Source organism: Lissotriton vulgaris, chromosome 12 (genome assembly GCF_964263255.1).
Source record: "Lissotriton vulgaris chromosome 12, aLisVul1.2, whole genome shotgun sequence".
Classification (NCBI taxonomy): domain Eukaryota; kingdom Metazoa; phylum Chordata; class Amphibia; order Caudata; family Salamandridae; genus Lissotriton; species Lissotriton vulgaris.
This window is the reverse complement of record NC_141700.1, coordinates 87,587,571-87,602,334: the sequence shown is the minus strand read 5'-3', so window position 1 is coordinate 87,602,334 and position 14,764 is coordinate 87,587,571. Positions and strand designations below refer to the sequence as shown.

General features: G+C 50.6%; 1 protein-coding gene across 1 annotated transcript in view; it reads right to left on the bottom strand.

Moving 5' to 3' along the window:
- LOC147673430 (excitatory amino acid transporter 5-like) overlaps positions 1 to 14,764 on the bottom strand; it is a 169,410-nt gene that overhangs the window by 68,963 nt on the left and 85,683 nt on the right. Inside the window, exon 2 of the mRNA XM_086946352.1 lies at positions 1,342 to 1,421. Coding sequence (XP_086802478.1) covers positions 1,342 to 1,421 — 80 coding nt within the window. The remainder of the gene's footprint in view (positions 1 to 1,341; positions 1,422 to 14,764) is intronic.

Here is a 14,764-nt window from a genome sequence, read left to right as displayed (position 1 = left end):
CCTGCCGCTTTGTGTATGCATATCCGAAGCATGCAATTTTAACCTTGCGGCGGACGCTGCTTCAAGCAGCACCCGCCGCACGGTTACAGATACGGGATGTGACCGCCAGGGTGGCGGTCCCATCCTAATTTACACGGAGGGACCACTGTTGCCCCTGCGGACGGTCCCTCCACCATCCTAATGAGGCCCTAAGTACTCACCGGTACCAATTAAACGGCATCCAACATGGATATGTGCTTGCGTCACCTCTAACGTTAATTTGCTGGATCTTATTTTTTGCGGTACATGGGAGAAAACAGTTGAAAAGTTCTGATGTACACTAGTACTTAGGACTACTACTTGGGTGTACACTTTGATTAGGAGGAAAAAGGAATGATTAGAGTGAAAAAATATTGGGCCTCATACTTTGTGGAACACTTATGTTCACTATGGTGTCCTCCTCTCGCTTCGAGCTACGATTGGGGCCAACATGGTATACGTTCCCTGATGAATCTGAACCTCCAGCCGAGAAAACATTTTTGACCTCAATGATGGATCCTCAGTGGTCTAATGGAAGCTAGCAGTTAAATCTAGCTGGTCAAATGCTTTAAATCCTTCCATATGTTTTGTTACACAAACATGCTACCATTATTACTAATTCTGCGAATGTGTGAAACGTCAGAATAATACAACTACTGGTAGATGCAGCATCTCCTTCAGCTTTCGTAAGAAGGTTGATAAGAGGCTGCAGTGGTTTGATATTATATGTAAAAGGAGTAAACCTACTTTTGCCTAGTGGTTTCACATGTTTGGGGTTCTCAGTGGGTCAAAAAAGAAAATATATGGTTTCTTTTCTGGTTCTGCGGGCCCTTGCATCTCCATGCACTGCCTGTCAAGATGGCCGCCTCTTTTGTAACTAATGGCATTTCTGAGATGTCCAGCATATCCGTGAATTTCCATCCTGATTTTAATTGGTGCACACTTTAAGGATTTTTGAATGTGAAAAGACATATTCTCCTCATCCAAGATGGATCCCACATGGGGCTTACAGTTAACAGAGAATATAATTTAACTTTCTAATATTGAACAAACATTTTTTAGTGAAGAAAGAAAAAGAAGTTAGGCAGAAAATGTATATAAGTAGTTAGTGCACAAATGTGGCACAGGTATTTGCATACAGGATAACATGCAAAATCCTGTCTGAATGATTTGATTACCTGTATTTGCTTTTACGTAAGGCATTTTGATTATAAGTGAGAGTAATGACACACAAGAGAAAAAAAATCAAATGCTGAGTTTTCTAGCCCAAGACTTTGTGGCTAGCATACTCCACGTGTGGGTAAAATATTACAGCATGCCTACCTTGAAGTAATGAGTGGAAGAATTAGCATCTTTAACATCCGCATTAAAAGCTCTCCTGGGAAAGAAAAGTACTGCTTCTCCTGCACAAAACACAAAATGAAAGTAAACGTGAGAACTTCCGAAAAAACAAGTCATCCATTTAAACCAACGCTTTACAATGTCAGATAGTACACACTCTGTTGCGTTCACAATAATTGGCAATCATTTTATGAGATTAAAAAAGCGATAAAACATTTACTTTTTACAGCAGTTGCCAGAAATTTAGCCAGGAAAGATATCTTGCAAAATCTATCTCTGTGAAAAATTTCAGCAGCGAAATTTTGTGAATTTAAAAACTATGCACCATTGTGAAGGTGGACTTTTTTCAGCTTCACACATTTTTCGAAGTATAATATAATTTCACAGACTCCTAAGGGCCGATTACGATGTCGGTCAGATCGCAGTCTGACCGCCGAATTATGTTGCACGCCGGTCACAGGCAGCTGCGGAGGGACCAACTGAGGATTCCGACAGGCTCAAGGAGCCCATCCGACCTTCGGTCGGTATGTAATTCTCTGCCGGGCCCCGGGGAAAGCAGAGTCGCAGACTAGTCTTTCCCCGGGGTCTTTCGCGCAGGGGATAGTCCAGGCAGGGGAAGGGGAGGAGCTAGGGGGTGGGTACTTAAGGGCGGGGGAGGAAGGGATCTTCCTCTTTTCCGCGCCTGGCACCATCGGGAGGGAGCTCGAAAAGAGTTGTAGTTAGTGCGTAGTTTGAGGCCTAGTGCTACTTTTAGGAATTGTTCTCGGAGCTGTTCTTTCGACAGCTGGGTTTTTTGTACTTCTTTCTCTTGCTTTTGTTGCTGATTTGGCCGGTATGTCTGGGGTGTCTGCGGAACAGGTCCGTGAGGCCTTGTTACTGCTCGCTAGGGCCGGCCGCGATGACTTGATTAGGCCCGGGGTCATGGACCAGGCCTGGGTGGGGGCCACCAGAGGCACGAGGGCTGCCTCGGCGGGGGTGCAGGCGGCGGTTTTCGCCTGCCTGGAGGACGACCAGGTTCAGGAGGGTGGCTCGGGGGCCAGGAGGGGGGCGGGTGTCCCTAAGGATACTGCGCGGGCGGGAAGCGTCGGACGACTTCCACACGCCCCTTCCCCCAATTGGAGTTTTTGCCTGGGGCCTCGGGGGCGGCCGTGCGGGCCGTGCCCGAGGAGCTTCCGCTCCAGGGTCCTCTGTTGGCACCGGACGGTGCTGCGCAGAAGGTGGAGCTAGGTGACGCCCGGGCTGGGCCCGCGGTGGGCCTGGTCGGGTCGGAGGGTGACGGCGGGGCCCCCGGGGCCTTGGTTCGTTTGGATGGGGCTTCTTTTAGTGGGGATGGGCCTGGGCTGGACCTGCGGGTGTCTGGGGGCGGCCCGATTGACTTGTCCCGGGGCTCCAGGGCGGGCACCCCGGCCATGGTTCGGCCGCTGGTGCCTGGGTTTGCGGTGGGCAGGAGTGCTTCCCTCTCTCTGGTTCCCATTGGCGGCCCGGGTTGGGTCCAAGGTTTCCACCAGGTGGGGTTCTTCCCACGGGGGGGCGAATTTTTTGGCCACGGCCAGCCGCTCCCCCCTCCGATTTGGGGCTCTGTCTCCTGGGAGGAGAGGGCCAGGGGAGAGCGTATCTTGGAACAGATTCAGGAGGTCAGGTGGGCTGAGGAGACGAGGGCCCGGGTTGGTTCTGTGTGGGGCCCCGACATTGAGGGGCCCCCCACCCCTACCTCGGAGGAGGAGAGGGAGGCGGAGAGGCAGGACGAGGAGATCCGGCAGGCGAGGTTAAGGAGGTCAGGCCTGGCCGCTCCCTCTACTGGGGGCGCGGCCGGGGTAGGGACGGCCAGCACGGCTTTGAGGCCCGATGGTGCCGGGGCCCTGCCAGGTTCGAGCGACCTGGGGGGCGGGAGGGGATCCAAGTCGGCAGTTGTCGGCAGAGCCAAGGGGGGCCTAGCGGGGCGCAACACGGCTCCAAGACGCAGGTCGGAAGCTGTAGGGCAGTCCGCGGCGGCTGTCCCTCCCCCGCGGGAACGGGCAACGAGTTCTGGTGGCGCCACCGTACAGCGTGGCCGCGAGTGTGGAGCCAAGGGTGTGAAGCGTGCAGTGAAGTGTGTCTCGACTGAAGGTGTGGATCAGGAACCGGTGCTTGAACTGGATTACAGTGCTGAGAGCGAGGAGTTGGAAGAGGGGGAGGTGCGGGATGACCTGGAAGGCGTAGGCCGCGCAGCGGGGGGTGACGACCTTGGTGTCTTGCAGGTCGACCCCGGATCTCGGAAGAAGACTGGACCGGTGAAGGCCCGTGGAAAGGAGTCCAGAGGACGGCCCCGGGAGCGGACGGAGGCACTGACAGGTGAGAGTGCCTGGTGGGCGGTTTGGGATGACGCACCCCGGGGTGGGGAGGGGAGGAAGCGGGCCTGCCGGTCGGTGGGAGTGGGGGATGGGTCTGTGAGGGAGGGGGGGGCGCCTGCGGGCGGTCCACCTGAGGATGGTAAGAAGGTGGATGGTAAGTCGGTAACTTTGGGGGTGCAGACTGACAAGAGTGATGGGAAAGATGAAAAGGGGGTGAAGGTCCCGAAGAAAATGCCGTACATGGGGCTGGCAATGCCATTGGGGTCACATTTGTCCGAGAAAATGAGGGAGAAGATTTGGAGACATGAGTTTGTGGATGTTTTTAAGTTACTGCACCGGGAGGTTCAGGCGAAGGAGGGTTCCAAGGAGGAGGAGTGGGAATTGACGAGGCGGCCTAGAGTGCCTATCACCATGGAGAATTGGACTTCGGCTTTTCTGATCTATGCTAGCGTCTATTGTTTGAAGTATCTCGATCGGGCGATTGCGTTGTTCAAATACATGGACATTATCCGCAAGGCTCAGATGCAGTTTGGGGGGTTTGCTTGGCTGAGCTATGACGAGGAGTTCCGGGCCAGGGTCAGCGCCGATCCGGAGAAAAGCTGGGGGGAGGTGGATCAGGAACTTTGGATGCAGTGGATGGCGTCGTCGCACTCGTCGGCCTCTACGCATACGGCCAGCGGTTTGCCGGTGTTGTATCGGTCTTTTCTGACGCGTCCCGCCCAGGGCGGGGCGGGGGGCGGAACTGTGCCCAGCACCATCGTGTCCGGACAGCCGCCCAAGCCGGGGGGGGCCGCCACAGGAGTGTGTTGGAGCTACAGTCGGGGTTTCTGCTCCAGGTACCCGTGCAAGTTTAAACATGAGTGTTCTAAGTGCGGAGGGAAGCACCCCATCACTCAGTGCCTCTCGCTCGCCACCCCTTCTGAACAGTGGCGGAACGCCAGGGGACGAGGACAGCCTGGCCCGAAGGGCGCCTACTCCGGTTAAGGTGGAGGCTATGGCCCCGTGGCTCGCGTGCTATCCTGACCGCGAGGCCGCGGCGCGGCTCTTTTGGGGTTTCACCAAAGGCTTTCGGGTGGGTTATCAGGGCCCCAGGGAGCGGCGGTGGGCAGAGAATTTGAAGTCTGCGAAGGAGTTGCCGGGTGTGGTGGGTGCAAAGTTGAGGAAGGAGGTGGTGGAGGGGCGGGTTGCGGGGCCGTTCCTGGATTGGCCGCTGCCGGACCTGATTGTCTCGCCACTGGGGGTTGTGCCGAAGAAGGAGGTGGGGGAGTTCAGGATGATTCACCACTTGTCATGGCCGGAGGGGAGGTCTGTGAATGACTTCATTGCGGAAGAGGACTCGAGGGTGCTGTATGCGTCGGTGGACGATGCGGTCCGGATGGTGCGTTCTTGTGGTCCCGGGGCTGAGCTGGCGAAGTGCGACATCAAGTCGGCTTTCCGGCTCTTGCCGATCCACCCGGCGGATTTCGGGCTCTTGGGCATGCAGTTCGGGGGTGCCATCTATGTGGACAAGGTCCTTCCCATGGGTTGTGCCATTTCCTGTGCTTTGTTTGAATTGTTTAGCATGTTTCTGCAGTGGGTCATGGTGAGGGTGAGCGGGTGCCGCGAGGTCACTCACTACCTGGACGATTTCCTCTTCCTGGGCAGGGCGGGGTCGGGGGATTGTGGCAGGGCTCTGTCGCGTTTCCAGGCCTTGGCGGTGCAGTTCGGGGTGCCTCTTGCGCCGGAGAAGACGGCTGGTCCCAGCTGTTGCCTCACGTTCCTGGGGATCGAGTTGGACTCGGTTGCATGGTTGGCGCGTCTGCCTGCGGCTAAGTTGAAGGAGATTTTGGAGTGTCTGGAGTGGGCTGTGGGGGAGAGGAGGATCCCTTTTGCGGGCGGTTCAGAGGCTGCTGGGTTTCCTTAACTTTGCTTGCCGGGTGGTGCGGGCGGGGCGCACGTTCTGTCGGCGGCTCGGCATGGCCATGTCGGGGGCAGTGCTTCCGCATCACCGGGTGAGGATCTCGCTGGGGGTGCGGTCGGATCTACGGACTTGGATCGCTTTTTTGCAGGAGTTTCATGGAGTGCCCTTGGAGTTTGATGAGGAGAGGGCGGTGTGGCAATGCCAGATCTTTTCTGACGCGGCTGGGTCAGCGGGGTTTGGAGTCTTTTGGGATGGGCGGTGGTGCGCGGAGAGCTGGCCGGCCTCCTGGATGAAGCAGGGCAGGAGTATTGCTTTTCTCGAGTTCTTCCCTTTGCTGGTGGCCCTCGTGGTGTGGGGGGATGACTTTCGGGACAGGACGGTGCTCTTCCACGTAGACAACATGACAGTTGTGGACCTTGTGAATAACCAAAGGGCGAGGGACCTGCGAGTGTTGAAGCTGTTGCGAAGGTTCATGCTGGCGTGTCTGCAATTGAATGTGGTGTTTCGGGCCAAGCATGTCCCTGGGGCGAATAATGACATTGCGGATGCTTTGTCTCGTTCGCAGTGGCAGCGGTTCCGACATCTGGCGCCGGGAGCGGACGCCTGCAAGACCGAGCTGCCGGCCGGCATCTGGGCATTGGGGGAGTGAGGATGATTGGTCTGGTGGAGGGTTCGTTGGCACCGTCCACAAGGAGGACATATCGGTTGGCATGGTCTGAATTTAGTTCTTTTATGGGTTGGACGGTGGATGGTGTGGTGAGTGGGGAGTCGGAGGTGCTGGGTGGTGTGAGGGGCTATGTGCTCTCCTGCATGGACCGGGGCCTGACTGCTGCTACGATTTCTGGAAAGTTGGCTGGCATTTCCTTTTACTGTATTCTGTTTCTGGGTTTCGACCCCACCAAGGACGTGGTACTGGCTCGCATGTTGCGGGGGTGGGGCCGGGAGAGGGGTGTCGGGGGGAGGCGCCTGCGGGAGGCGGTGACGTTTGACCTGTTGGTGCGTCTGGTGGGGGTGTTGCCTGAGTGTTGCTATGACGGGGCCGAGGTGGGCTTGTTTCGCCCGTGCATGGTGTGGATGTTTTTCGGGGCGTTTCGCGTGTCTGAGTTGCTGGGCACGAGGCGGGGGCCCGGGCGGTTGTACGAGGATGTGCGGGTGGATGCGGGGCGTTTGGGGATTTGGCTGGGCCGCTCAAAGACTGATCAGATGGGCCGTGGTACGTGGGTGTGGCTGAACGAGTCTGGTGGGGCGGTTTGCCCGGTGCGAGAGTGGCGCTCCTTCTGCGGGGCTGGGGGCCCGCGGGGAGGTGAAATTTTCCAGCATACTTCGGGTGCGAGGTTGTCGGCGGGCCAGCTGTTGGCGGTATTGAGGATGGCTTTGGGTCGACTGGGGATGAATGGTGCGGGGTTTGGTACTCATTCTTTCCGTATCGGGGCTGCCACTGCAGCGGCTCGTTTGGGTTGGTCCTGGGACCGGATCCGGAGCATTGGTCGTTGGAAGTCTCGCTGCTGCGAGCGGTATGTGAGGAAGTAGGTGGGGTCCCAGGCAGGTTGTTGGTTTGTGTTTTCTGTTTTGCCCGTTTCTAACATCTTTTTTCTTCGTAGGTTGCGTGGGTGGCCCGGGTGGTAAGACGGTGACGTGGATCGTTGGGCACTCCTTTGTGCACTGGGCATCCAAGTACGCTGACCAGCAGGTTTACGGACGTAACCTGGGACTGAGAGGACAATTGCACGAGGTGAAATGGTGGGGAAAGAGCGGAATGCGATGGGGGACACTACTGCCCTGGCTCGCGAAGATGGTCCCACAAAGGGGGTGCCCGGATCTGTTGATCATCCATCTGGGCGAGAACGACCTGGTGCGATTGTCTGGACTGGCTCTGTTGCAATTGATGCAGAGGGACTTGGATGTGCTTAAATCAAGGATGTCGGGGGCCTGCATTGCCTGGACGGAGCTGGTCCCCCGTAAAGTTTGGAGAGGGGCCATGAAACACGGGGCCATTGAGAAGGCCCGGAGAAAGTTGAATCGGGCAATGAGACTCTACTGTGTTGATAGGGGGGTGAAAGTTATCTCACATCCTGGACTTCGCCTGGAGGAGCCTTTAGCCTTTAGGGAGGACGGTGTGCATCTGTCTCGCCTGGGGAATGCATGGTATATGATGGAACTGAGGGATGTGGTGAGCAAGTTGTGGAACGAGTCGATCTGGTGTCGGAGGGAGTGACTTTGCGCGGACGGATGGACGGCCCCTTGGTGGGGGGGGTGGGGCAGTGTACCGCCCTACAGGGGGTCCACTGGGTGGCAGGTTCCGAAGGGATAGGGGGTCAAGAGCGGGCATACCCATCCCTTGGGGGGGAGACTTGGGCAGGACGGATCGAAGTTGGTTTGAAGTTGGCAATGGCTGGGGGCTGGAAGGGTGATTGACGGCAAGTGGAGGGTGTTTGGAGCCGCTAGGGCTCAGTATTGACATGAATGATTGAAACGAATGGGGGGGATGGATGAGTGGGGTGTTTTCTGTTATTGTTTACTGTTCTATTGTTATGCGCAGTTCTGGTCTAATAAATGGCCTTTTACGCCTATAACTGCGTGGTCTGTTTATTGCGCGATGCCGGGCCCCGGGGAAAGCAGAGTCGCAGACTAGTCTTTCCCCGGGGTCTTTCGCGCAGGGGATAGTCCAGGCAGGGGAAGGGGAGGAGCTAGGGGGTGGGTACTTAAGCGCGGGGGAGGAAGGGATCTTCCTCTTTTCCGCGCCTGGCACCATCGGGAGGGAGCTCGAAAAGACCGCCCACCCACCCGGCAGTTAGAGGTGGTTCTTGGGTTGGCTTTGTTGCGTTGCCAGTTTAGGCCAGAGCTGCGGTATGCAGGTTCCGAAGGGATAGGGGGTCAAGAGCGGGCATACCCATCCCTTGGGGGGGAGACTTGGGCAGGACGGATCGAAGTTGGTTTGAAGTTGGCAATGGCTGGGGGCTGGAAGGGTGATTGACGGCAAGTGGAGGGTGTTTGGAGCCGCTAGGGCTCAGTATTGACATGAATGATTGAAACCAATGGGGGGGATGGATGAGTGGGGTGTTTTCTGTTATTGTTTACTGTTCTATTGTTATGCGCAGTTCTGGTCTAATAAATGGCCTTTTACGCCTATAACTGCGTGGTCTGTTTATTGCGCGATACAGTAAGGGCCCGATGTAGGTACCAAATACCGGTCGGAAACGGCCGATTTCGGCCGTTTCCGACAGGTATTTGGCCTACTGAGATGTAGGGGACCTTTTTTTGTCCGATTCGGTATTTTACCGATTCGGTAAAATTACCGAATCGCAAAAATACCGAATCGGTAATTTTACCGATTTTTAAATTTGGGATGTAGGTGGGACTACTTTCTGTCCCACAGGCCCTTCAGATTCGGTATTTTAACACCCAATCCAATTGGGTGTTAAAATACCGAATCCAGGTGTGCATGCACATGTGTGCATGCACACCTATGCCATGTGACAGACAGACATGCCCTTAGGGCATGTCTGTGTGCCACATCGCTCACATGCCTGTTTTGGGGGTGCTAGAGGGTGTCAAAGTGACACCCCCTGCACCCTTGCACAAATCGGTAATTACCGAATCGGTAATTACCGATTCGGTAGTGCCATTGATTCCTATGGGCTTCAAGGCCCATAGGAAGCAATGGGGGATACCGAATCGGTATTTACAGAATCGGTAAATACCGAATCTTACAGATTCGGTATTTACCGAATCTGAAATACCTACATCTCCCCCCCTCTAATTTACCACTGCATAAATACCGATTCGGTATGATTCGGTATTTATGAAGTGGTAAATGTAGATTTACCTACATCGGGCCCTTGGAGTGGTGCCTGCTCAGGCACTGCCGTGGGGATTACGATGTCCCTTTAAGACAGCCGTTCAATGGTGGTCCGACCTCCATTGAAAGCCTGTGGAAATGGACTTTGGGAGCCCCCAGCACGGCCCCTGTCCCTCCATGGCCTCCACTATGAGGCCTGTGGTATCCCCCAAACATCCATGCACCTTATGCCAGTCATCAGGTGGTTTGTTTACATGCTCTTTATTATTGCAGCTTGTGCTTCATCCCTTTTCCGACCGCCAGCACATGCTGCATGTTTCCGACCGCCGTGCTGGCGGTCCCATCCTATTGCGGCGGATGGAACCTATGACTCCTTGTTGAACGATCCCATTACCGCAACGATGTTGGTCGGACAAGCATCGGAATTTGGGCCCTGGTGTTAAATCATTCTTTGAAGAATAACCGGCCTCTTTAATGAAGCCTTATAGCCCGCCGTAGCAGGCTATAACGGTTATTAAAGGCCCGCTGAATCGTTAAAGGCCCGAGCCGAAGGTGAGGGCTTTAACGAAACAGCGGGACTTTATCAGCCGTACAGCCCTGCTACAAAGGGCTATAAGGCTATTAGAACATTCTGCCACTAGAGGGCAGAATGTTCTAACAAATTAAACAAAGGGTTCTCGAAGCTCGAGGGGATATAAATCCCCTCGAACTTCTAGAAGCCTTTGTAGAACATTGGAATGTTCCTCTGCGGGCCTTTACCGGCCCGTAGAAGCAGGGAGCACTCCATTGTCTGCAATGGAGCTCCCAACATTCCAATGTTCTAATGTGCAGTTACAATTACAATTATGCATTTTTATGACTACTACATATATATTAATGAATTAGATGGTTTCACAAGTGGTCACATAAATATTGAGTGATTTCATATACATTTTACAGTTCTGTTTCTGACGATTTGATGCTTTTTCAAGCTGCTGATATGGAAGCAAAACACCCAGTTTCAATGAATGTTGCTAAATGTAGTCATGTACTGTAAATTTGTTTAATTTCAAAACCATTCCCACTTGCAAAAATGTATTTTAAAATAAATATGGAAGACCTGTAGAGCTACAGTTCACACAAAGTCTAAGGTTCCAAATAGTTACTTGGCTCAAAATGTTTTCACCCGCTCTCATAAGTAGAGGACATGAAAGAATAATTGGCAACCACAAGTGTTTTCACAAGAAAAGTAAACACTAATAGCACAGTTTATAGCTAATGGCTAATAGGAAAACCTTATAAAACCAAAAAAGAAGAAAGCAGAACAGAGTATTAGAGGTTAAATGAAAATAAACAAGGTAATTAAAGAATTAGATATAGTAATAAATATTCAAGAGGGAGTCAGCTCTTGTATTAGATTGTGAAAGATAAAAATGAATAATATTGCCAATATGGCAAATCCAAAGTAAAAGGAATGTATAGACCTATTATCAGTAATGCAAAATATGTAAATGATCAACATTTTGACATTACAAATATGATCAACATTTGAGGATCAGTTTAGGGAATTTATTGATAGTAGTTCTAATATTATTTTCAGATGTCCATTTATCAACTAAAAAAGAGTGGCATATATATGTATATATATATGTGTGTGAGTGTATATATGTTCTGCTCAGTGGGGTGTCCATTTCAGAAACCGCACTCAAACGCAGGTCAGCTTTCCCCAAAGCTCTTTATTCGGTATGGAAAACAACATTGTTCAGTCCATATAGCATCTGACTGGAAACGCCGACGCGTTTCAAGATATTCCCTTCTTCAAAGCACAAGCAGTCAACGAGTGCGAGGTGAGCTCCGCCTTCCTTTGTCAAGCACTATCACACGCCGATTGGGCTGCTCTTTATGAGACTGTGCGTTGCTTTATGGTTCATGGTCCAGTTGAAGGCTTTTGCCGAAACGCGTCAACCGTCCTTTTTGTTTGCACATGGTGTCAGAGAAAAAATAAAAATTACCTGATAGAAACTTGCCGTGCTATGGAATCCCTCTGTGCCGTGGAGACTATAGGTGGCGGACCTCACCGAGTTGCTTTGAGGATATATATATATATATATATATATATATATATATATATATATATATATATATATATATATATATATATATATTTTCACAGAAAAAACCATAGGTTTTAGGCCATATATAGTTAGGAATTTGCATTTACAAAACCTTGAAAATTCACTGAAAAAACCATTGGTTATAGACCATATATAGTTAGGGATTAGCCTTTTCAAAACCTTATTTTACTCACACAGAACCATTGAAATTTCATATATAGTTAGTTGCACTAACTATATATCGCGCACCCGCAATCCACTGCTGATGATGTCACATATTACATCATTCATGACATGGTTAGTGACATCACTGATGACATCACTGATGACATCTCAAATGACATCACTGATGACATCACTGATGACAACATCCAGTGACTGTATGTTTCTGTAAAGTTAAAATATGTCTTACATATTGAAGAATGAGTGGATGTATAAGTGTCTGGATGAAGGATTTAGTAGGTGCATGACTGACTGTATGAGTGAGTGATTAAATGTGTCTCACTGAGTGCATGGGTTAGTGACTAAACTGTTTTAATTTGTGCATCATTATATCTGTTGTTCTACAAACTGCTGCATATGTTGATCAGTAGCTATATGAGTAACTGTATGGGATATTCATTGGTTGTCCAAGTATTTGTATGGGAAACTGAGTGTGTGTGTATGGGTGGCTGGGAGGTGTGTGACTCTGTACATAGATGTGTGAGTAGTTGATTCACTATATGTATGGGTTCAAAAGTGCATGTGGAAACAGCTGTATGTGCGGTTGACTGTGCATGAGTGTATTAGTGAGTGAATGGATATCTCAGTGCTACATGTCAAAGTAAGTACATATGTAAAACACAGTACATGTGAGAGTTGACATATATAAATAACTGTGCATAAGAGCCAGTGAATGTGTGAGTGGCTGTATGGATCATTGTGAACATGTATCAGGGATTGTATAAGAGAGTAAATATGTGTTAGTATATGTTTGAATAAGTAAGGTGTGTATAACTGTATATTTGAGAAAATGGAGGTGTGATTGATTGTTTGCATAACTGACTAGGTGTGTGAGTAACTCCATGGATGAGTGACAGTCTGTGACTGTCTGTTTACACTGATTGTATCTAAGGTTATATTAGAGTCTGAAGAGGTTCATGGTATTATCACATGAATGATGTCATCAGTGATGTGATCAGTCATGTCAAATGAGATGTTATCAGTGATGTCATCAGTGATGTCATTTGAGATGTAATCAGTGATGTCATTTGAGATGTCATCAGTGATGTCATTTGAGATGTCATCAGTGATGTCATCAGTGATGTCACTAACCATGTCATGAATGATGTAATATGTGACATCATCAGCAGTGGATTGCGGGTGCGCGATATATAGTTAGTGCAACTAAATATATATGAAATTTCAATGGTTTTGTGTGAGTAAAATAAGGTTTTGAAAAGGCTAATCCCTAACTATATATGGTCTATAACCAATGGTTTTTTCAGTGAATTTTCAAGGTTTTGTAAATGCAAATTCCTAACTATATATGGCCTAAAACCTATGGTTTTTTTCTGTGAATTTCAATGGTTTTTTAATAGCAAATATCAAAAGCTGTCAAATGTCAAGTACGTGATAGGTAAAAACTTTTTCGTGTTTATGCACGCTGATGTGCTTTGAACGCTGCCCCCCCTTCTTTTCTCTTAGTAGTACTCTCTCTTTGCAGATAGTGAAGAGTAGTTAACGCAGGCCTTTACCCCCGTTGTAATCCGTCGTGCCTGCTTGTCTCTCCATTTGATTGATTGTTATCCAAGCATTTACTGTTTTACAATTGATTCTCTTTGGTTCATTCTCTATTTACAAACAAGCACAAAGTCGCAATACTCTGTTTAGTCTTTGCAGATAGTGAAAAATCGTGTAAAAAAATAAAATTAATCGAGCAAAATCAGTAGGCCACTAATTGGATCTCTTTTTGACCTCGCTAAAATAGAAATATTAGGAACAACCCTTCATGAGAAATACGAAAATAGTGAGATGAACTGAGCTCCACACCATGAGGGCTGCAAGTCAGCTCGGCTCCGTCACCCACCCCGCCCAAAATAACGACAAACCCTATGCAAATATTAAAAATATATACAACACACCAGCAAAGAAACAGGGTAAAGCATTTTATTAAATAACTATTTACATAACTATTTTATACTTTTTATTGCCCGATCCGGCTAGCTCAATCGATCGAGCATGAAACACATGCACTCTGATAGCAAGCGTTGCTACTGATGCTATGCAGACCAAAACTGGTTTTCAGTTTGTACATTTTTCTAGATTTTTCCATCCAAGGTTGGTTGAGTTTGTAGAACGATGGTTTCAGATTTTCAACATACGGTGTGGTGGCGCGGACTGGGAGGGGGCGGTTCGCTCCTGCCCCCTCCCCAAGTAAGATTTTCATACGTGAAAGTACGTTAATGGTTTTGGTCCCTGAGTTGCTTCGATGTCACTGCCCTTCTCAAATGGCATAAGTTCTGGATGTTGGGTGCCATAGTTCAGAGTTCTGAGCAGGGCTTGTAACACTGTCTGAAGCTTATTTCCACCTACTGCAGCTTCACTATTTTCAAAGTAAGTGAGGGTCGTTTGTGGACCTGACTGCATTTGAAAACAATGTGATATGGTACCTCCCTAAACCGCTTGACGGAGGCCCCCGAGGGGCGGTGTGATGGCACGGACTCGGAGAAGACGCTTGGCTCCGACCCCCTCCCCAAGTCTTAAGGGCACCGGTTTAGCCTGAGATCGCCCCCGACATAGGCGGCCGGCTCCCGGGGTCCGGCGGAACTTTTTGCCTTTTGATGACTCTTCTATTCTGGACCTTGTCCCACAATCCGTTTGACCTGAAGACACGCTGTAGTGGGGCGCCCCTTTACCGTTTTAGTTGCCATTCCGCCCGCTTTTGCTACACTGTGCCTCTTCCGCCATTCAGCTGTTTACCGCCCGCTCTTGCGACTACAGCGTCTCGCTCACCATGTAGTTGAGTTGCTCCCGCTCTTGCGATGCAACGATAAGCGACTGCCGCAGGACTCTCAAAATGGCGGCCGGCTCTTCAGATTTGGGCGTGGTCCACTAAAATGGCCCTGGGACACCTTGGAACTCGGACGCTTCCCTGATAGGGCTTGGGTCCCATTCTCGAAAGCGTCCCCTCAGCCGTGAAGATTCTACAAAAGTCTTGGGGGCCCCTGACTCCCGCAGGCTTCTGGTGGGGAGCGGCTGCCATGTTTGCTCGTGGAATGGCCACGACGGACCTACGAGATGG